This window comes from Talaromyces rugulosus, chromosome II (assembly GCF_013368755.1).
Source record: "Talaromyces rugulosus chromosome II, complete sequence".
In the NCBI taxonomy this organism is placed as follows: Eukaryota; Fungi; Ascomycota; class Eurotiomycetes; order Eurotiales; family Trichocomaceae; genus Talaromyces; species Talaromyces rugulosus.
In genome coordinates this window covers 6,453,004-6,474,824 of record NC_049562.1, presented here as the reverse complement: position 1 = coordinate 6,474,824, position 21,821 = coordinate 6,453,004, and the positions used below count along the sequence as shown (strand labels likewise).

Genomic DNA, 21,821 nt, shown 5'->3' with positions numbered 1-21,821 from the left:
AAGTTCTCTTTCTTAAATTCACATGTCTCTCTTATCTTCATGCTCTTCCAAAAGAGGAAGGACGATGTTCTGCGACCCCGGTTGCCCCTCGGTGAATGAGTCAATGACTAGTATACTCATTGATTTTTGCGTCAATTTAATTGATACGTTTTGGCAGAGCGGGTGCCATCGACATGGTTCCTAGGCAATATCCCTCTCGCTTATGGCATATGACTGACTTGTTCATCGGGCAAGTCGAAATTTTGAGCGTGAATATGCACGATGGGTTTCAAAAAAGCAGAATGGCACTGCATTCTATAGAAAACTAATGAGGGGTATTACAAAGTAAGAAGGTCATGTTTCGGAAAGAGTGATAGACTGCAAGACATTGCCTTTTAGTTCCTCAAGATCATAGAAGCCCGGTCTTTCGAGCTCGACTAAAAGGCCGCCAATGAGAACAACGATGCAGTGAAATACAACATTGCTGCGGCAGATATGGGAATCAATGGCCATTTTGTAAAGTAACAAGGAGACGGTGCTCTAACAACTTTATAGTATTGAGGATAAAATCCACTGTTCCCCCAATCAAGCCCTTTAACAAAATTGGCAATAACTTTCTTCAAGAACCTTTACCGTTATACTATCCAGTTGAACATCGCAGTATATGAACACAATGCTGACAGTGGTGAACAAAACTGCCCAAGGAGCTCGACGAAGACCTAGCCTCCAGGGTGAGGCATAGACCTCAAGACAATGTTACTGTGCTCTGTGGTTCCAGTTTGGCTGAAATATTTCAAATATCAGAACACTGTCCAATTCATGCCGTACTTCTCGAAAAGTCTTCGGGGCATATATTCAAATAAGCGATATCCGCATCTGTCAAGTGGTCCCAGTTGATTATTAGCGATTGATTGATACATATTATATTGACGTTCCCAGGCAATGACATAGAACAACCAGGGAACTAAAAGTACTGATATACGTGCGATCCATCTGTCAAGTATATGTAGTCAACTAGTACCTCACATACATTAATGGAATTAATGAGATAACCGCGAAGTTTGTTTTATTTTAGATAAAAAAACCGCTATACAAATCGACATTACTTTTTGCAAGTGATCCGCGTTAGCCCTATTAATAGGCGAAGAAAGCAATATTCCGTGAAGACATTAGGGTTAGTGTTATTGTGCAAGAGAAATTCATTCCTTCTGGTCCGCAGCATCCCTCGTATAGAAAACTGTGAGAAGTTTCATATACTAATTGGCATCTCATATAAGTTCGCCACGACATCTAACGCTATACCTAATTCGAGCAGCACGGCGAATTTGGCCGACGCCAGTTTTGTCAGCAATCGGTCGCGTTGTTCTTGAGGAACCTGAGAAAACTTGTCAAACGTCATTGTAACTTATCGAATTGTCGTCAGTCATCTGCCATTTTGCCAAAAATTATAGCTACAAATGGAGACACAGCATTCTAGTGTTGCGCCTCCGGTGCTGTTCTGCTCAATATGCGATAAGCCATTCTCTAAAGGTGGGTCCGACCTCTCATTGTGCATAAATCGAGGAACAGAAGAGGGCACCGGAGCTGATAATTGAATCGTAGAGGCGCAATTGAAGAGGCATCTTGCGTACTGTCGAAAAAACCCTAGCCGCACGCGTCCTCGGTCATGTCGCGCGTGTAACAAGTCGAAAATTAAATGCGACTTTCGATCGCGATGCAATCAGTGCGTTCGCAGAGGCATTGCGTGTGTATACGATCACCGAAAGGCAGTACCTGCGCAACCAAAGAGGTCAGATGATTCCAGTAATAACAATGGCACAACCACAGGCCATCTTGGAGAGAATGCCATAGGGTTGGCTGGCGACGTTTCTTCGAATTTTTTCCCAAGCTCGGAGGACCTGGAGCTATTACCTTCGGCAATACCAGATGATCTATTTGGCCTGAATGATCATATTGACATGCTAAATGGCGTGGATCTTTTACCGGAGATTCCATTACCCGAACGAACCTGGGATGTTGCTCCTAAAAAGCCTCAATTCTACATCCCCAGCGAAGCATATCAGACTAGCAACTCTCCTGGGTTCAATAAGAAGTGGCCTGTTTTCAACTTGAGCCAACAAGTACAGGACATGTTAAGAGAATCAGATCTTCGTCTCGACGTGTCACTTTCCTACGATCTCTCACCATTTACGCCTATAACGGAGATTGCGCCCTATAGCTTCAACATGAACCGAATGAGCTCCGCAAGCAAGGCTTATGCAACAATGATTATCGACATGATTCGTCCTTACCCCCAAATGATGATGCGACGCGAGACCTTTCCCCCTTTTATACACCCGCACCTAACGGCTGATGGCGAGGACGAGCTGCCGTTTCCTCTGAAGAATTGTATGAGCATTGCCCAGATGTTTTTTGCACGAAATGCAGATACTCGGTCCTTTGTGTGGTCGACAATTCGAAGTGAGATGGACAACCTCGTTATCAACGTATGTTTTCAGTCTTCTCAATGATTATTATCCATGATGTTCATCCGTTGACGACCAACAACAGCTTCAGACTTTCTCCAAACACGAGGCACTTGCTGCATTGTCTGCTAGTTTGATGTATCTCATCATGCGGGCGACGGACAGTGACCCTCAAGATTCGGTAAATGACGTAGAGATGGTTTTCATCCATCAGGTATGCATATTTTGTTTTCGCGACGGTCGCCACAAGACAGTTAGCTCATGCTCGCAGATTATTTGTAAACGGGCAATCGAGTTAGCGGAAGACGCTTTCATCATAGCCGAGCCGATGGATTCTGATAAGAACTGGAGTGATTGGATATTTAGAGAATCATGTCGAAGGTCAGCGCCCTATCCTAGTTTCATCCAACTCCTCTCTCACACATGCGGTAGGATCATATGGGTTTGGTTTGCCATCAGCCTGGTTTTTTGTATTCAGTCCAATCTCCCCTGTCTTTTTGCTGTCACGCTACAAGATAAGCCTCTACCATCTAGTAAGACAGAATGGGAAGCACAAAATGAATCCCAGTGGAGGACAGAGCATATGCTAGCAGAAGTGCGAAGGTCTCAATTGAGTCTATTCATCGATCTGTTTGATGCTCACAGGACCAACAATGCTACAAAGTTGAATATTTGGAATGCTGGAATAGACAATCTGGGGATGCTTCTCAATTTCTCCGCAAATATGCTGAGAGATAGGTAATCTAGGAGACAACCTATGGTTTCCTAGACAATATTTGGATAAGAAAGGAAAACTCAAACACTACCATGGTAATTCGGTACCATCATACTGGTTCGGACCTTCCTTGTTTTCCCATCCCGCGACTTTTATATTGAAGAATTTCCCGGTATCCTCTTTGGTCTTGCTGTGCATGATATCCAGGGTTGCCTTGACACCGGTCTCCACGGTGAGATCGGCACTCTCGCCGCCCATGTCTGTCTGCAACCACTATACAACCAGTCAGTCCATCGAGATATGAAGACTCCACTACAGGTTTCCACTTACGCCGGGGCTTATGACGACAAACGTGAATCCAGCATCGACAAACTCAAGCGCGTACTGCTTTGTCAACATGTTCAGCGCTGCCTTGGTGATCTTGTATGAGGGGACTAGCAAATGCGTGTATTTATCTGCGTGAGCAATCGAGCCTAGGGAGGTTGAACTATTTCGTAATTTCACATTAGTAAAAATTTGGATTTAGCGTCTTTCAGTCTACTTACATATTAAAAACCTTCTTCGTCTCTCCCTTTGCTAAGATTGGTAGGAAAGCTCGAGTGACATTGTGGACACTGACTACATTCATATCGAATGTTTCTGCAAGATCGTTTCTACACAAAATCAATTGTGTCAGCGTAAAGTTCCCCCAAGTCAAACTCAAGAAACCTACGCGTCCACAATTCCTCCAGATGCCCATGGCATAAACCCAGCGTTGTTGACAAGAATGTCCAGCGGCTTTCCATCCAAGGCGCGCTCAACTTCGGCCGCCGCCCGCTTCACAGAGTCTTTGTCCGTTACATCGAGCTGAACAAACTGAACGCGGTCGGGATGCTGCTGTATAAGCTCCTGGAGCTTGGACGAGTTGTTCTGGCGCGAGGTAGCAAAGACTTTTCCAACCTGTGAGGCTGGCAAAGAGGCCAAAAGGGACACTATTCCAAAGCCAATACCGCGAGCAGACCCTGTGATCAAGTATGAGGCCATTATTTCGGTACTTCGATTTTATGTCTCAATGTTTCGGTTTGATTCGAGTAATTTTAACTGTAAGAAATAGAAATAGACTTCGATGCTGGATGATTCTGAATTTGAAGGCGTTCCGGGTCCGTCGTTATATAGCCCTCGTAATAACTAGTTCCCAAATTTATGTCCACTCAACCCATACTATTCTCCGTGGCATTTTGCAAATAATTCCGAGCGCTTGCAATTGTCGCCGTATACCATCGACCTTTTTGGAATAGCGCAAGCCGGCGATAAGGGATATGGCCGTTATGTATAGGCGAACTTGGCCGATGACATAATTGAGACTATATTTTTGTTCGCTAGGGTTAATACGATAAGGAACTTTGTTATATTTGTTTATTTGACTAATTCTAAATCCAGTAATTGAAATTTGATTAAGAAAGTTGCGGCCACTAGTGGATCTTGTCTTTAAAAAACACATACTATAGATACGAAACAGCTAATCTCGCAACGCATATATATACCAATTGACATGTATTCATGCTCCATGAGATTGATAAATTAATCAATTGATGTTTGAACAATTCCGACTACTTCTTATCACAATCTCCATTGAAAGGGCTAACAAGTCACGGGCTCGAATATCCTATTTCAACATACTCCACTATATAGAAAGCTTTATATGATCTGGTAACAACTACGGAGAACATTATTCCCCGACACAATTATTCCCATTGACAGGCGCATCCCCCATAGAAAATTTGCGGTTGTTTAAACACCATTTTTGATGCTCGTGAACTCTCCAGTACACATCATCCGCGGCTCTCTTTCCTATAATTGGGTCTAGATGTCCATAACCCTTGACTAGAAACCTGCGATAATTGGCTTCGCCAAATCGACGTCTCAAGGTCTCATAGTCTCGGAGTGTTGACTCTGGATCAAAAACTTCATTATCCGTGCCAGAAATAAAAAGAATTGGCAAATCCTTCAAGTTGCTTAGGTTGTTCGTTGTCAAAAGGGGACGTAGGTCGTTATCTAAGCATTGCCCTCTTGATCCCATGCGTACGACGTATTTTAAAAGTGTTGTGTGGGTCCCTGAAAAAAATCTGTGGATATTGTCATGTAGACCCGCGTTAAGGTTATCATGATTCCAAAGCAAACCAAACCCAAAAGAAGTACGGTGACACGCAGTCGAAGTGCAGATATCTCGGCGGTGCTGAACCGGATAGAATCGGAGGAGAACATCCAGTAGTCTTTGAAAGGAGCTTTTGTCCTTTTTTTGAGTAGCGACGGGGAAGTAATTTCCTGCAAGGAGTTCGTATAGACTGATTAGAAACGTCGTGCCTCCTTTGACGGAATTCCAATAACCAAAGATTTGGTGCATAAAAACAGAATTAGCAGTCACACCGAGGACATGGCCACGCGAGATCGTCCCATCGAGAAGCCCCATAGCAAGAGCAACAGAGCCTTGACAATGAGCCACGACGTATGGCTTTTTTGCCTCACGCATGTTTATGCTCTGTAACGCAGCGGCTACGTCAAGACGACTGTCAAATACAGTGTAGTTTCCCGCCACATCCCACTTCCAATTTCCCCGTGGTGTCAAGACGTAGCAACGATGACCGCGTTTGGTGAAGTAGTCGAGCATATTGCAGCGTACAAACGGTAGTGCGTAAAGGTTGAACTCCGCGCCCACACCGGTGATTCCAGGTAGAAAAAGCACTGGCGGAAGGTCTGATGTCTTACGCAGTTCAAAGCTCGTGTCTGATGGCTCGTACATTTCAAGAAGGGTACTGACTCCATCTGCAGCCATGACTTCAAAGCTTTCTGATGGTTCTCTTTTCTTCCATCTAGCGGCAAGCTTTGGTGGTTTCTGTGGAAATCTCATTGGGGCAAAAGGATGCAAGAAAAAGATCATGATTTGGGAGGTAAAATATACCAAAAATGTAATAAATGCTACGACCCGAGAAAGATTTAACGTTTCTATCGGCTGAAAGGTCCTCACTTGCCTTCTGAAATTTGGCCATGAGATATGTAGTATACCTATACCGACAACGGCGTCTCCCGCTTGCGAAATCTTAATATTTAATGTTGTTGTTGCTTTCCACACCGTTTTGAAGGAGAATGATAGACGGGAGTCGATTTCCTTTTGGCCTTCCAAAAAGTAGGTTCTCCCTTCCACGGAGAGAAGGTGTAGTGAATATTCCATGGCTTTCAGTTCAGCGTGTTCTTCTGATGGTGTGAAAAAGCGAACTTCGCCGTTCATTACTCTCAGTGTACGCTTAGAAAGTGCATAACAAGACACAGTGCCGGTACATTTTCCAGTGTACCGTGACTTGTAGGTACCTAAAAATGTAAGAAAATTACTCTCAAGTGTAGCTTCACATCTTACCTATTCCACTCTTACATATTTCTATTGTGAGATAGGCTCGTATCGCAGAAGATGATCCTTTCCCGGTCTTTTCAGCTGTCATAAAGCCCGTTGGTTTTGGCTGTATGCTGATATGCCCGTCAAGAATCTCCGTGAACTGCCATCCGATTGAATGTGGGCCATTCGTGATTTTATTTACCTCGTGGGAGGGATTCCCCCGGAAGTGCGATACCCTTGGCTTACTTGCAGCATCTATATTGCCATTCTCCGTTTCCATGTCAATTTTGACGCCCTTTTCCTCTGCAATCGTCTCAACTGTTCGTTCAGCCAATGCAGCAATTGTTGCCAGCGGGTTCACACCTAGATAGGTTCAATGTATTGCCAAATGCAAGAAATTTATGCCAACTCACCTAAAGCAGTAGGTACTATCGAGCCATCGCAGCACAGTAATCCTTCGTACACCTCGCTTCCAAACCCCGTAAATACTTGACCCATGTGGTTAGTCACCCCCTCACATCCTGTACCATCCCTACTCATGTTTGCTCCGCCAAGAGGATGAACGGTTACTTCTTCCTGCGGATGACCTAAGTTTAAAATTAATAGACTTATCGATAGTTCAGCAGACTCATAGGTAATACCATAGAGATACAGGATTCCAAGCCGTGCTCCTGCATTCGTTATGGCCCTTTTCATCATTTCCCTAATACTGGTCAAATACGTAGATCGACCTTCTGTAGGTCCTCGTAAAAGCACTTTGTCTCCTTCCATTGTCAGATACAACTCGTTGCTGTCATGAGACATGACCAAATATGTTGCTGTACGTTGTATTGCCCCACCCTGTGTATACGGTCCCATTATGAGAGACTTGAAAGAGGAATACATCTTGCCAGCTCTTAATCGAAGACTTCCACGCAGTGAGGATGAAAGGTTTCCAGTATCGTGGAGTTGCCGCATCAGCATAACCTGTATTATTGGACTTAGCGATTGTGGAATAGAACCATCTTGGATAATAAACCCATTGAGAGGGTTCTGAAATGGATCGCCACGCTTCCGGTTATCAATGGCCCCGGTGACTGTTGGACCTGGTCTTTTGAAGGCATGCGAGGACTCTTTCGATACACCATTGATATCAACATTACTGTTATATCCTAGATTACTCATTAAACAATACCTCTTAAAACTACCTATACAAAAATACTCACCAAAAAGCAACAAGTCGCCATTGCTAGTTAAGTTTGCGCCGACCAACGGAGACATTTGTAAGCCAAAGTCTCTAGAGCGAAGCAATATTTCTGTCGTTCCAATTGCACCAGCGCCGAGGAAACACAGGTCATTCTAAGAAAGATAGTTAGGCTGTATACAGGAGAAAAAGTCCGCAACATCATATAACACCTACCGCTTTGACCCAGAAGAGCTGCTTATGGAAAGCTTCGCTGAAAGATTGTCTTCCCTTGCCATGCAACGCAAAGTGGACGATATACCCCTTGTCATCAAGAGCCTTTTCTATAAAGCGTACCTCACAGCCACAAAAAATCTCGGCGCCCCAATTCCATGCGTCCGTGAGATACGTAGTGGGGATGGAATTTTTTGACCCATCATTTAGACCGGTGGATTCATTTCCCGAGCCCTCGTTTGCCTGCATCTCAACACCGGTTTTATTCCGAGTTTTGGTAAAGAATGATGTTAGTGGTACACGATGGAAATTTTCCTTTCCACCTAGCCATCTCGATTGGGCTTCAAGATTTCGAAGCTTATTCAAGACCGGGGCATCTTCTGGATAGGTCGATGGCTGCAGCATACTCGCCGCGCGTGAATAATCTGGATTCAGTATAATCAGCTTCTCCCATTACCATTTCTTTAGATGCCACACACATTTTCGAAGCATTGACGGCTCGTCTCTTATTTGCTTCGGCCATGGACTCATCTTTAGGGTGCTTTCATCGGCTTCGAGGAAAACTCCAGCATTGATCAGTGAGCAACCTCCGAGCCCTAATTCCAACGGTTAAGTCTCGGTAATGCTCTATGATAGCTACCATCATGGCTAACATACCGTGCGCGAGAAATGCATGCTGCCCTTCTCCCATGACAAATTGAAACAACCGTGTAGGATCGCCAGATAGGAATGGGAACCATCTCCAGATATCGAAGCTCTTAGTTGAGTCTCCTGAAATATTCATGTCCGCCAAACACCCTTTGAGAGTATAGGGGAAAGAGCCCGCTACTTCATTATCAGTATGTCATGAAATTACATATTTATTCAAAAAAAAAAAGCAAATTACGTCTTCGTTCCCAACCGAGCTCCAGCAGCGCAACACTCTTCCTTGCTCTAGCCATGCGGCTTGCTGCGACACCTGCTCCATAACCTGATCCAATGACGACGACATCATATTCCGGCCTCATCATTTCGAATGGAAGGCTAAGGTTTGGATAATTATCCGTCTGCATTTTTGTTTTGTTCGACATTATCATTATTGTTAGATGGTATGCATATAAAATATAATAGTTAGCACCACTAGTTGACTTATTTAGGAAGACCGAACTTTAGGAGGCGAGCACCAGTTCTTATGGTTATATGGCTAGTTTTAGAAAGTCAGCCTTGCTTATAGAATCTCGATAAGGGCAGGAACAGGGCGAGTGGCTTTTCTTATCATGTTGGCTTCTCGGCAGAGCCCCTATGAATGCTAGCAATGAAGAGTGCCAATGTGTACTAGATGCGTTTAGGGGGGCTGATGCTTCCCAATATTTAAATATAGCCAGTACAACCACCCTAAATCATGTTAAAGCCCAATAGAAAACAATATTATTGGCTTGAAATCGCCCTCGTGGTTATCTCGGCGCTTACAAGCTAAACAGTGGCTGCAGTAAGTTCTTCAGCAACGAGCCAAGCTAGTTTCCAGCTGAAAGCCTTAATGGCTAAACTCTTCTAACACGTGAAAGGCCCCCGGCGTATTCTTGGCCTTATTGGGTGGGAGACTTGATTTTCTAGCTAGAATAATGGAATTTCCATGTCTTGGTTTTGGTGTAGGGTATCACCAATTTGAATCATCACCACGCGTATGCCTGTTCTTAAGCCTGTTCTTTTACCTTCTTTTATAGCATGAACACCTGTATAGCTGAATCGATATTAGTAATATCCTTGCATCCCAGCTAATCAGGATTCTTCAAATTTACTGCCAAACCCTATACAGCAAAATCACAGACTCCCACCTGCTACAGCTGGACATGGGCCTAGCCTAAATGTGGTGAACCATTCGTAGCATTGCATACTTTCTTCTCCTCTAAAGAAACGATTGCGTATGCTTGTACAGTATTTACCGGGTAATGCGGCGGCTCCAGTATGTGTCAAACAAAATCGCTTGAACCAACGCAGCCTGGAAAATAACAAGTACTTATTTTGATTTTAAATAAAAACACGCAGTACAAGAAAAATAATTCCTACCATGATAACATAAAACACTGCGCAATTAGCTGACGTCACAGGCGGGGGGCCGAGGGGTCGACTGCAAAGGACAATTGTCGATGCCTAATTTTCCAAAGACACATATATGTCAATTCATGTGAGAAATACACGCAGTATCAGTCTACTTCCGAAAAATACTGTCGAAACCATGGCACAACATGTTCTCCCGGAAATATCGGTCCTGTGTATTAATGAAGCAGACATCAAAGCGCTCAACCAAGCCCTGTCCGCCACGTGGCCGGCACATACGCAGTCGCTAAAAATAGGCACTATCTACGAGAGCCTGCGCAATCTGCCGAAGGAGAATCAGTTTGATTTGATTGTGTCACCAGCGAACTCGTATGGGATCCTCGATGGCGGGTTTGACGACGCCATATCGCGAACATTCTGTCTTCCGAAACACCATTACCGAGCCCTAACAGACGCGGCGCAGCGGAAACTGTATGAGCAATGGCGCGGATTCGCGCCCCCAGGGTCATGTACTCTGGTGAAAATGCCATCCGAGCTGCAGGAAACCAATCGATGGGGGTGTAGGCATGTAGCTCTGTGCCCGACAATGCGAGTTCCTAGTATCGCGACATGGAACCGGGAGGTGGTCTACGAGAGCGTGTGGAGTCTGATGTGCGAAGTTGACCGATGGAATTACCCAACGGGTGGTGATTCTCGAGCGGAAGACAGGATTAGTACAATCTTGACCACGCCTCTGGCCACTGGGACCGGCGGCGTTGACTCTGACACGTGGGCATGCCAGTTTACGCTTGCACTGAAGCATTTCTCTGACGCATTGGAGAGGCCGCAGCGGTGGAGTAGTCTTGAATGGACCGACTTAAACAAGGAGGTTAAAGATGTCGAGGCAACCTGGGAGTAATATCTAGTCTCACTACTGTCGAGTGTGCCCGTCTTAGTCCTCACTTTAATTTCGAACACCGGATCTAAGCACAACGAATCAGATCTTTTAGGCTTATTGGTTTAGCTGGGTGCCAAAGTGCAATGGGTTGAAAGTTGTCATGATACCGACTGGACTGTTAAAAAAAAAGGAAGTAGATATGGTATATATCTAGTGATCCTGTTCGGTAAGCCAGCATTTGAAGCAGCATTGAAGTAGCGATAGCCGTGTGAGAATTTCTCCATCGATACCATTACATCTAAGCGACATTATACGTCTTAATCTTTGTCAAAGCTTTTGTTAGCTCTCATAACTGTCTTCAGCTCCATCAAAAACTTACTTCGGCCCGGAAAAAACAAATCACTCAGGAGCGCTTCTCCTCCCAAGGACAAACAAGAGGTTCGTTTGGCCACAAACGGTTATATAATTCCTGTGCATGATTCCATTCATTCCAATAGCCATCGGAACTACTCAAAGTCAATGTTCAATTCCCGATAGCCCGCATTTTTCATTCAGCCTGCCCATTGTGTGGCTTACCTAACCTGAAAGACATGTGGAGCCAGCATATAGGCTCTCAATAAGATGCAGCAGACCACAATATCGTATGGTTTTCTCGCAGTCTTAACAAAGGACGATCGCGTATTTTTCTCGATGACCAAAGGTTCGTGGGCGTGCCCTTCAACGCCATTGATGTAAATGCCATTTTTGACGCTCACAGTCGGTGGTTTAGAGTAGTCTTCGTAATCGATTCCCGGGCCTGAAAGAGGGACATCTGCAGCCTGGATAATACCGCACGTATCTGTGATGAGCTGCGGCCATGCGTCTTGCCATTCGGGTGCCGGCCACGCTCGGATGGAGTAGTAATGCGTGTACCTGTCATGAACTCCTCGTTAGCACTAAGGAATGTGAATAACATGGAACCTCGAACCCCATGACTCTCGTGTGCGTTGGTGTTATCGACAGGAGTGCGAGGTTGGTGATGATGATGGTGGTTTGGGTTCTGGAAGTGCGATTGGATGACGAGCCGACACGTGGATTCCGTCATAATCACGACAGTTTGTTGAAAATATGAACTTATTCTCAAGTTAATTTATCTTACGGAAATTAATTCACTGACAGCCCTCTCGGACTTTATGGTAGTAAGGGTCTCAAGTAGAAATATTTTGCAGGTTTGCGTTATCTAGATAATTTCAATTCTAGCAAAGCCACTCTTAATCACCTCTGTGTTAGTAATAGCATACATGTATAAATTCTTTAAGCCACGTACTATTTTCCGCAACATAACGGCGTGCAGTTGAAGAGCAGATCGAGGCCATAAATAATCTTTTTGGTCGTCGACACAAGCCCCAGAGAGGTCAATGCCGGTGTTGTCATAGCCAGGCGTGTAAAGGAATTATATCATCTTTTGGATCAAAACTTTGGAACAATCATTGATTTTATATGTCCCTGATTATTCCTCCTCGCTATTGGTCAATATTCATATTCTTTTTTATACCGACCATATTCAACTAACCTTGAGGTTTCTACTGCAGGCGGCGCGAAATATGGGAGACTGGGAACACACTATAGCACTATGGACAGGGAGTTTAGCTTCTTCATAGACTATTTTGAAGTCTATGAACTCATCTAAAAAAAAATTCTTAGAAGATTTGTTGTCAGTTTTCTAAATGAGAGATAAACCCATGGAAAATACATACTCTGTTGTTGAATTTAGGGCTTTTGAGCTCTGTATATCTTTCTGGTCCGAAAAAATGGCAACATTTTGAAAATTTAGTAGATTATTGTGACTAGAAACTCCAAATTTTGAACTGGTAAATCAATACCTCAAGCTATATATCCTCAATACTATACGTACAGATATCATACCAACCTTATCTTTGATGGAGCAGGCAGTACTGGCCCGGCGTTATCTATCGCAGTAATATACACAATATCTCTCACATAGCGCAGTCAATAGCCATTACAAGTACATACGGCCACAGGGAGTGGAAAGCAGGGCTTCCCGTCCGCTCAGCCATACTTAAGCCACTCGCCGGCTGGTTAGTAATTTGGTGGGTGACCACAAGTGAATCCCAGCTGCTGTATGTTTTTGTTGCGTTTGTATATTTTTATTTTCTGTAAAAATTGACTTATCTACTACCTATCATTGTAATTGTCGCCTCTTGTCTGCCGAGACGGATCCCGAAGCGAATAGATGTAGTACATAGTAATATGGATACAACTTCAACAATCTTCCACCTCATACATATGTAAAACAAACACAATCCAAGGCCTTTGATATTTATTTATGGCTGTATAGGTAGGCCTCCGGTGTTGACCGATCTCGGAGGATGCACGTGATGAAGCACGAGATCACACCATCACGCAGGGCGTACATTCACCACTTCCTACTCTCTTCAACTTTTATTCGACGTTGACAATCAGCACTTGCCATCAAACCAGACAGGCCATGGAGGAGACTTTCACGACAGTGCCTACTGTCGATTTCGCTCGGCTCAAGAATCCCGCAACGAAAAGCGAGGAGTTGGCCCGGTTGAGGGACGCTATTTTCGTAGTGGGGTTTTTATACCTCGTAAACACGGGGTTGGAGGTATATCTCTCGATCAAGTCTATTCAAAACCGGATAGTTAAAGTTATGGATTAACAGGAAGATACCGTAGGACCTAGTTCGCGATACTCATGCACGTCTCCCTGAATTCTTTGATCTGCCAGCAGAGATCAAAGAGAAATCCAACATGATAAACTCGGAATCCTTTTTGGGATATACCCGCTTAGGCGCAGAGACTACCGCTACAAAAAAGGATTTCCGAGAGGCAAGTCCACGTAAATAATAGCGTGCGCTTTATACTAACTCTCTTCATAGCAATACGACTTTGGCACGCCGGGGATAGAACGCAAGACCGATCAAAATCAAGTTTGGGAGCGACTTGAGGGACCTAACCAGGTATTCAAAAATCGCTTACTATTTATTTACTATAAGGTATCAACCTAATATTTTGCACAGTACCCTAACATATCTGGTGCTGAAAGTCTGATAAAAAGGTACATCCACGAAATCACCACCCTGGCTGACGAGTTTGTGCACCTGGTTGCAGAATCCCTTGGTCTTCCGGCTACTACATTTGACGACTTTAAAGGAAATATGAGTCGTTTAAAGTTTGTCAAGTATCCCCCCGTCGCACCCAATTCCCAGGGTGTTGGACCGCATAAAGATTCAGCGGGACTCTTCACTTTTCTGTCGCAAGATGACGCGGGCGGTCTACAAGTCCTCAACAAGAATGGCGAGTGGATCGACGCACCGCCGGTGGATGGAAGCTTGGTAGTCAACATTCAGCAGGGGTTCGAGGCAATCACTGGCGGTATCTGCACTGCAACTACGCACCGCGTGCTTGTGAGTAGCTAACTATCCGGTTTTCCAAGCCAACCACTAATCGGAACACACACAAGGCGCCTACACATAGGACTCGATATAGTATACCTTTCTTCCTCGGAGTCAGGCTAGACCTGACCTTGGACGAGCTCAAGGAGACTGCCGCTCACATCGTCCAGTGCGTGCCAGTCTCCGATGACACGCGGAAGCGAGCGGTCGATGTGCCCAGCGAGTTTCTTTCTCCTCTTTACTCTTGTGTAAGTTGACTTGCCGGATAAAAGGAACCTATGAATTGACATGAGAAAACTAGTTTGGCGAGGCGCATCTCAGAAACCGAGTTCTTAGCCACCCGGACGTGGGGCAGCGATGGTATCCAGACTTGTATGCTAGGTATTCGCAGCAGACGTTGAAATAGTTCAAATGGACGAGTCTCAATGACATATGGACAGCCGTAACATAGCTGATGTAAAGTAGGTATGAATGTTTTATATTGTTATTCGTGGGTTGATATTACCGAGATTTAACAATCATCGCATTGAATAATAACAAGCCGAAAAGTTCTGCAGTTATACATACAATATGTAACGTCCAATATCAAGTAATGATCGGTAAATTGTGTAGACGTTTTATATTTGGCACTATGCCTATATAGATGTCAACAAGATATTAGCAATCACTTTATAACCATTGGCTATACGAGGCTATAAGGTTTGATTAGGCCAACAATAATAGGAAACGTAGTATTCCGTACATGCGACCTTAATTCTGACCGTAAACTAAAACAAACCAGGGATAGTTAGTAGCTTCGGAAACTTAAGGAACTTTAAGGAAGTTGCAATTTCTCATTAGTAATTACTCCGTATACATCAAGGCGCAAGCGACATTGGTTAACCACCAGTTGACATTATATCCTTCGTAGTCAATAGTATATGTACCTGTGACGGTGCCTGAGATTTAAGGCAGGCTGGCAGAAATATAAAGACGACCGCGCCGGCAATCTTCCTCCGACAACAACATAGTGCAGATTTTTCACCCGTGAATAATAATAATGCTACGGCGATCGGAAATGGCCAGGACCCTTGAACAGCCACCATAACCACACGTGCAGCTATGAAACGAGTGCTGACCAGCGACTATGGGGCGGTTTGATCGTCCTGGCCCCGCCCCACGTGCTGGGTTTCGTCCATTTCCCGTGGCGATGCAATCATCATGATAGTATTAATGCCATGTTGACCGGCTCACCGCGGGCATAATTGTTTGCCTGAGAAAAGCATCAATTGATCGCAGCCATGGTCAACTCTTTCGCCGTCATCAAGTCCCTGCCGGTGCTGGGCGCATGCGCGCTGGCCTACACCTTCCCGACTATCCCGGACGACCTGACCACCCCGTATCAGCAGCGTCTTGCGGTCACTGGCCCTAAAAGTGCGAATCCCTGCATCTTTCTGATTGTTAAAAAGTGCTATGCTAACTGAACACAGCGGTCTCGGTTGGCTGGAACACATATGAGAAGCTGAACCAGTCCTGCGTCGAGTATGGCACCACGGCCGATGACCTCGGATCCAAGGCCTGCTCGACCATTTCAACGACGTACGACACTTCGCGCACGTATTCGAACGCTGTCAACTTGACGGGCCTCACTCCGGCGACAACATACTACTACAAGATCGTGTCGGGCAACTCGAGCGTAAACCATTTCTTCAGCCCGCGCACACCCGGCGATACCACCCCGTTCAACATGGACGTCGTGATCGACTTGGGTGTCTATGGTTCAGACGGGTTCACGGGCAACGGCTCTTCCAAGAGAGATACACCCCCGTCGGTCGACCCGGAATTGAACCATACCACCATCAACCGCCTTGCCCAGACTGTCGATGACTACGAGTTTGTTCTTCATCCAGGCGATTTCGGGTATGCCGACGACTGGGTACTCAAGGTCCAGAACCTGCTGCACGGTGAAAAGGCATATCAAGCTATCCTCGAGCAATTCTACGGCCAGCTAGAACCGATTACAAGCCGCAAGATTTACATGCCTGGTGCCGGCAACCATGAAGCCTCTTGCGAGGAGGTCCCTTTCTCTTCCGGCCTTTGCCCCGAGGGACAGAAGAACTTTACCGATTTACTGCATCGGTTCGGTAAAACAACGCCGTATTCCTTCCCTTCCTCGTCCTCCAACAAGACCGCTCAAGCGCTTGCCGAAAAAGCCCAATCCCTAGCCCAGCCACCGTTCTGGTACTCGTTTGAATACGGAATGGTGCACATTGCCGTGATCGATACCGAAACTGATTTCCCCAATGCGCCAGATGGCAAAGATGGATCGGCGCATCTTGGTACCGGGCCCCTGGGCGCACCCAACCAGCAGCTGGACTTTCTCGAGGCTGATCTCGCCAGTGTCGACCGCAGCGTGACGCCTTGGTTAATCGTTGCTGGTCATCGGCCGTGGTACACCACCGGATCAAAGAGCTGCACCGAGTGCCAGGCCGCCTTCGAGGACCTGTTTTATAAATACGGTGTTGATGTCGGCGTATTCGGCCACCAGCACAACTCGCAGCGCTTCCAGCCCGTGTACAACAACACTGCTGACCCTAAGGGTCTCAACGACCCGGACGCACCCATGTACATTGTTGCTGGAGGAGCTGGTAACATCGAAGGCCCTGCGGACGTGGGCACCAAGCCCAACTACACGGCCTTTGCTTATGCGGATGAATTCAGCTACGCGACTATCAAGTTCTTGAACGAGTCGAGCTTGCAGGTCGACTTTCTCAAATCCTCCACGGGTGAGGTTCTGGACTCGAGTACGCTGTACAAGAGCCACACCGAGTCTTTTGTTGTGCAGTAATTGATAGAATAGACATAGCCCTCTGTTACATGGTGCTGGGGCGCGCATAAAAAGATGTAAATATAGAATGAATTTGTATTAAAAATTAAGTATTCAGCTTATAAGCCTTGTATACATGTAGTTTTTGTCATGACTTCATGGAATTCATGTCTTCGTCTTTCATTTGGCACCGCATGCATGGTTAATCTCGCACCACGCAATGGGCACCGCGATGACAATGGCAAGGATAAGAACTATAAACTCGTTAGTATCGACCCCAACACGTTTAAAAAGGGTGAAGGTCGCGCGTACGGCACACAAACAGAATATACCACTTGTACTTGCGAGCATTGCGCGCGCTGAAAATCGCTTTAACGAGGTGGTCATTTGCCTTGGCCGTGTTCTCGGCAGTGTCCTGCGCATTCTTGTTGATATCGTCAACGAGAGGCTCCTGTTGCTGGACAAGGATGGCCACTTCTTGTGAGAGATGGCTCAATTCAATTAGATCTTGCTCGATCTTGCGAATGGCTACGGATCTGTTGGCGACGGCAGCTTGAGCGTCAGAGGCTTCTTGCCTCCGTGCACCTTGAATCTAGATGAGTCGGGTTAGCTACATACATATATATACATAAGTAATTGAAGCGGTAATCAGTAATTAATACCTGAAAAGCTTGCGTCTGTCCGCTGATGACGCCTTCCACACCAGAATCAATCTCTTCCGCTGTGGCATCGGGATTTGCAATCTCATATCGCCTGCGAACTTGCTCCCTGAGGGTCCGGTCAAATACCATCTGTGACTTGCGCATTTGTTTGACTTCCTCCTGCAGGTTCCTGCCGAGTAAGCCGACCTGAGTGTGGACGGCCGCCGAGCCATCGGGATTGCTGCGCAACTTGTGCTTTAGGTCGGCCACCATGTCCCGGGTCTGGCGCAAAGCTGCCGTAATCTCGGACTCAACATTGTCGAGCTTGCGACGGGTTTGTTGATCTGTTGCGCTATTGGTCGAATCGAGGACTGCCTGCTGCGCTGCGTGCAACTGTCTCTCGCGCTTTTGGCGCAATTTTGCGATTTCGGTATTGATATCGCGGCATTTGTTGAGTATAGCTGTTGGGTTGCTAGATGTGTATTGAAGTTCTTTATTTCGTTAGACATGACATGGTAAACTGAGGACTATCAATTGATTCTTACCATAAGTATGGCCTTGTTCCAGATCCACGTTGCGATAATAATCCGTCATGATGAGGGGTGTCAAGGAGAGTTTTTCCAGAAAATATGCAAGAAGCCAGCGGAATTGAAGTGTATGCTACAGGATGTAAACATCAAGAAGAGAGTCCCCAATAAATAGTACGCAGAATACATCGCAGCCTAGAGACTTCCACTTATAGATCGTCGGCCCCACAAGCAGGAGGCTGAGGTGCCTAAAATAGCACCAGGCCAATCATGTGGGCTGTGGCTGCCCCACTACGTACTAGTCTCTTTCTGGAACATGGCTGCCTGGGCCGAGGCATCAGTTAATCAATCTCTATATTGTGATGTTCTTCTTCTAAACAAGTGACAAAATCTACGTAAACCTGTCTAGCTGCCCCTTCAAGCCGCCATCATCAAGCAGACTGCCAAACATGGCTGCCTCAAATAGGTAATTCACCTGCCAGGCATGCTGGCTCGCGTGCGCCAGAAACCACGCCAAGTCATCGGCCAGTCCATACGAATATGCTCGTGCCATGGCAATGCGCGAGCCCTCTGCCAGCTCATTCTCCTTGTTGGGATCGACAAGTCCTCGAGAAGCGTAGTCCACAGGTGCTTCACCAAGGTAGTGCCAGAGCTCTTTCAACAACGGATCTCCATGCGAGCGCTCAAGTCTCTCATGGACTTGGTCGCAAACAGCCTCCCCATTGCAGGATCCCTTCAGTGGACGACTAAATCCTGTTGTGTGTAAATCTTCATCAAAAACCTCGTCAATGTCGGCTTCTCTCTGGCCGGTGCTGCGATCGTTGCGCACTTTGCAATAACCTAGAACCGCTCGTCGTAGGAAATCATGCCGGTTATTCTGAATATGCCAAGTGAAGAGCATGGAGCACATTCTCACCCCAGGCTCTGACCATCTCTCGGTAAACATTCTCGCCGAACTGTGTGCGTACGCATCGTACACGCGTCTCAGGGCGTCTTCTGTAACGATGCCTTCTTCGGTGATCTCGCCGGTGTTAAGGAAGCTATTGAACAGCTCCGAGTTATGTATATCCGAGCCGACGTCGATGACATCGGTGCCAGGCGACCCAAAGGCAAAGTCGTTGATAACTGCGCCTCTGTCGCTGCCGTGAGCCAGCAGCTCCGCCGCCATACCCAGCAGGCTGCATTCGCAAAAGTTGACTGCCAGGGATTCCTTGCGCGTCATCTTGGCCGTCTTGTTGGATAGATTTCCAATGGACTCATCCTCCAATGCTATCTTTCTGCGTATGTATTTCAGCCCCATTTCCGCTGCCGTTCTGCGTTCTGTGCCTCCAACTGTGGCCATTGCATGTGCATCTGTTGCAGCCCATCTAATAACAGGTTCATATTCTGGAAAGACTTTATTGTAGCCATGCTCGTAAAAGAAGCCCATGTCCACGCAGTAGTTGGAGAATAGCACTTCAGGATCATACGCGCCGATGAGAAAATTCGCAAACCCCGACCCGAATAGAGCGGCGTTTGTCAAAAGCGGCGGTGGCCAGTCTCTTACGCCCAGAATGTCAATGACTGTATCCGACGCTCTCGTGAGCCCGTATCCTTTGGATGGTAGAACTCGACCTGCTTTATGTTGCTCTTTGCGCCAGGCTTGGAGTTCACTCGACAGTGATATTTCGGCGATTGCTGTTTTGGGTTCTTGCGTATTGAGTGCTTCGACTTCATCGAAGACTACTTGTAACTTGTTGAATGCTTTTTCGAGTACAGGGTGCCAATTTATTGATGGTCCTTCTGGTAAGATCGTGCGTGCCTCTGCATACCCTGAGCAAGGCACGGCGAATAGAGTATCTGGCCGTTTAAATGATCCCAAACCCCAGAAATAATTACTATGAATGAATTGGTTCAATCTGTGGGGTCGGATATGATAGGGAGTCTTGTTGTTTTTGGATGGGTGTTCCTTCGCCTCAGTGTGAATAAGGGTCGGGACATCTAACTGTGTTAAGGCGCAAGAAGTCATGGCAAGTATTTGGTGTGATGTTATTCAAAGCGAGTCGTTGGAATACTTTCTGTCGAAGAGATCCGACGAGTTTACTTTATACCTGTAGCATATTCCACTACTACTTGAATTAATCGAGTAGGCTATTTTTATCCACATGTAACTATATGTAAGCTCAAGTAAAATTGGAAACCAACACCGAGGTCTACCATGGGATGTATCAAATGGCGCAGCTGTGCACATCTCTCATGGTGTGCTTTCTACTCTTCTTCTATCGCTACTCATTGATTTTTTACTACGAACGACGAAAGCCGTGCTGTGGCAAATTTGTGGCTGGCTGGTCGGTCTTCGCTGGCACGGCCACGCCGTGCCTGCAGATGTGGGTATATAAAGCGAGGAAACCCCAATTATGCGTGTCATATTCCGGTCAAAGGATTTTGTTTCGTTGGTTTGAGTTGCATCCGGCCGTTCATGCAGGTGAGTAAGGCTGAAAAGTCATGCCGTGCTGGCTCTAGTTGCAGCCATTCGATAATGTGCCGAGCGCAAGTTGTGGGATGTTTTTTACGCGAGGGCTGTGTCATTTTTTCAGGCATGTTAGTGTAAGAATAAGCGTTTCAAGTAAACACTTGTCAAGGGAGTGTGTTGTTACTTGTTAGTGTTGATAAACAGTGGATAGGGACAATGATCTCTCACACTAGTCCTCTTTCGGCTGTCCCGCTATACCTCTTAACAGCCAATCATCATACGCAATACATTCCTAAATCTCCCGAGCACCAACGAATCACGACCCGGCAATTTGCACTCAGCACGTGACTTCCATCGGCCGAACCCGGTTAGCCTTGGCTGGGCAGACGAGACTGACAACAAGCGTTGCTGTCAGCTCCGTTGAACACCAGGAATCTCGAGATCTTCTAGCTCCCCTCGTCGCTTTACCTCCAATTCACAGTTCTATTCACAATGGGTGGCGGAATCGATTTCAAGCACGGAGGGTATGCTTCTCTGCGTTGTCGCTGGCCTGGCATTTGTTTGATGGATATGACGTGCTAACATGAATCTGTTCTGCTCGACAGCTGGGCTGGTACCTGGGGTGATGGCAGTAAGTTTGCCAATTCTTTTTTGCCATCTTCTATGCATATTGCGGGCCTCTTTGTCGCTTCACTTGGAATCGAGAGGGCCTCAATTGCATATCAATTGCGACCAATTCCCTAGTTATCCAGACTAACAGGGTTTCTGTTCTCTAGACTACTTCCCCCAGAAGGGCATCGCATCCTACACTCTCTCGCCCAACCGCCAGCGCCTTTTCCCTCACTTCTGGCACACTGCTGTCTTCAACACTTTCCGCCGCTTCCGCCACCAGGTTCTCTACGTTGCTCCTCCGTTCCTGATCGCTTATTCTCTGATGGACTGGGCTACTGAGCGGTATGTCCTCCTCCCCCCGCACCTTTTCAATTATACCTATCTATCAGAAAGGAGAATGTCTTGCTGACTCCGAATAGTAACGAGTACCTGAACTCCAAGCCCGGTCGCGCCGAGGCTTCCGAATAAGCGCGTTGTCTCTCCGAACTACATATTTTCGACTTTGGATGGATCGAGCGGCACAGTTATG

The 21,821-nt window shown here is 46.2% G+C and overlaps 8 protein-coding genes across 8 annotated transcripts; 4 read left to right on the top strand and 4 right to left on the bottom strand.

Annotated features, from left to right (window-relative positions):
* Positions 1 to 1,436: 1,436 nt before the first annotated feature.
* TRUGW13939_04730 (uncharacterized protein) lies at positions 1,437 to 3,186 on the top strand (the record flags this gene model as incomplete). The annotated part of the gene is made up of 6 exons (XM_035487897.1): positions 1,437 to 1,509; positions 1,628 to 1,768; positions 2,125 to 2,465; positions 2,530 to 2,658; positions 2,716 to 2,825; positions 2,877 to 3,186. The coding sequence occupies 6 exons, from the start codon at positions 1,437 to 1,439 to the stop codon at positions 3,184 to 3,186; spliced, it is 1,104 nt and encodes a 367-aa protein (XP_035343790.1).
* Positions 3,187 to 3,246: 60 nt separating this feature from the next.
* On the bottom strand, positions 3,247 to 4,182 carry TRUGW13939_04729 (uncharacterized protein; the record flags this gene model as incomplete). Its single annotated transcript, XM_035487896.1, has 4 exons — positions 3,247 to 3,432; positions 3,490 to 3,646; positions 3,705 to 3,812; positions 3,872 to 4,182. 4 exons carry the CDS (start codon positions 4,180 to 4,182, stop codon positions 3,247 to 3,249), a joined length of 762 nt encoding a protein of 253 aa, XP_035343789.1.
* A 1,050-nt stretch (positions 4,183 to 5,232) lies between these two features.
* TRUGW13939_04728 (uncharacterized protein) lies at positions 5,233 to 8,974 on the bottom strand (the record flags this gene model as incomplete). Its single annotated transcript, XM_035487895.1, has 9 exons — positions 5,233 to 5,264; positions 5,320 to 6,504; positions 6,566 to 6,889; positions 6,940 to 7,677; positions 7,732 to 7,864; positions 7,926 to 8,347; positions 8,402 to 8,518; positions 8,580 to 8,747; positions 8,809 to 8,974. 9 exons carry the CDS (start codon positions 8,972 to 8,974, stop codon positions 5,233 to 5,235), a joined length of 3,285 nt encoding a protein of 1,094 aa, XP_035343788.1.
* A 1,163-nt stretch (positions 8,975 to 10,137) lies between these two features.
* Positions 10,138 to 10,857, top strand: TRUGW13939_04727 (uncharacterized protein; the record flags this gene model as incomplete). Its single annotated transcript, XM_035487894.1, has 1 exon — positions 10,138 to 10,857. The coding sequence occupies one exon, from the start codon at positions 10,138 to 10,140 to the stop codon at positions 10,855 to 10,857; it is 720 nt and encodes a 239-aa protein (XP_035343787.1).
* A 2,467-nt stretch (positions 10,858 to 13,324) lies between these two features.
* Positions 13,325 to 17,081, top strand: TRUGW13939_04726 (uncharacterized protein; the record flags this gene model as incomplete). Its single annotated transcript, XM_035487893.1, has 8 exons — positions 13,325 to 13,447; positions 13,739 to 13,819; positions 13,880 to 14,266; positions 14,323 to 14,502; positions 14,556 to 14,635; positions 14,695 to 14,710; positions 15,517 to 15,667; positions 15,724 to 17,081. The coding sequence occupies 8 exons, from the start codon at positions 13,325 to 13,327 to the stop codon at positions 17,079 to 17,081; spliced, it is 2,376 nt and encodes a 791-aa protein (XP_035343786.1).
* Positions 17,082 to 17,240: 159 nt separating this feature from the next.
* On the bottom strand, positions 17,241 to 18,295 carry TRUGW13939_04725 (uncharacterized protein; the record flags this gene model as incomplete). The annotated part of the gene is made up of 4 exons (XM_035487892.1): positions 17,241 to 17,314; positions 17,373 to 17,652; positions 17,723 to 18,192; positions 18,247 to 18,295. 4 exons carry the CDS (start codon positions 18,293 to 18,295, stop codon positions 17,241 to 17,243), a joined length of 873 nt encoding a protein of 290 aa, XP_035343785.1.
* A 324-nt stretch (positions 18,296 to 18,619) lies between these two features.
* On the bottom strand, positions 18,620 to 20,236 carry TRUGW13939_04724 (uncharacterized protein; the record flags this gene model as incomplete). The annotated part of the gene is made up of 1 exon (XM_035487891.1): positions 18,620 to 20,236. The coding sequence occupies one exon, from the start codon at positions 20,234 to 20,236 to the stop codon at positions 18,620 to 18,622; it is 1,617 nt and encodes a 538-aa protein (XP_035343784.1).
* Positions 20,237 to 21,172: 936 nt separating this feature from the next.
* TRUGW13939_04723 (uncharacterized protein) lies at positions 21,173 to 21,760 on the top strand (the record flags this gene model as incomplete). The annotated part of the gene is made up of 4 exons (XM_035487890.1): positions 21,173 to 21,204; positions 21,286 to 21,311; positions 21,457 to 21,634; positions 21,712 to 21,760. 4 exons carry the CDS (start codon positions 21,173 to 21,175, stop codon positions 21,758 to 21,760), a joined length of 285 nt encoding a protein of 94 aa, XP_035343783.1.
* Between the last annotated feature and the right edge of the window lie 61 nt (positions 21,761 to 21,821).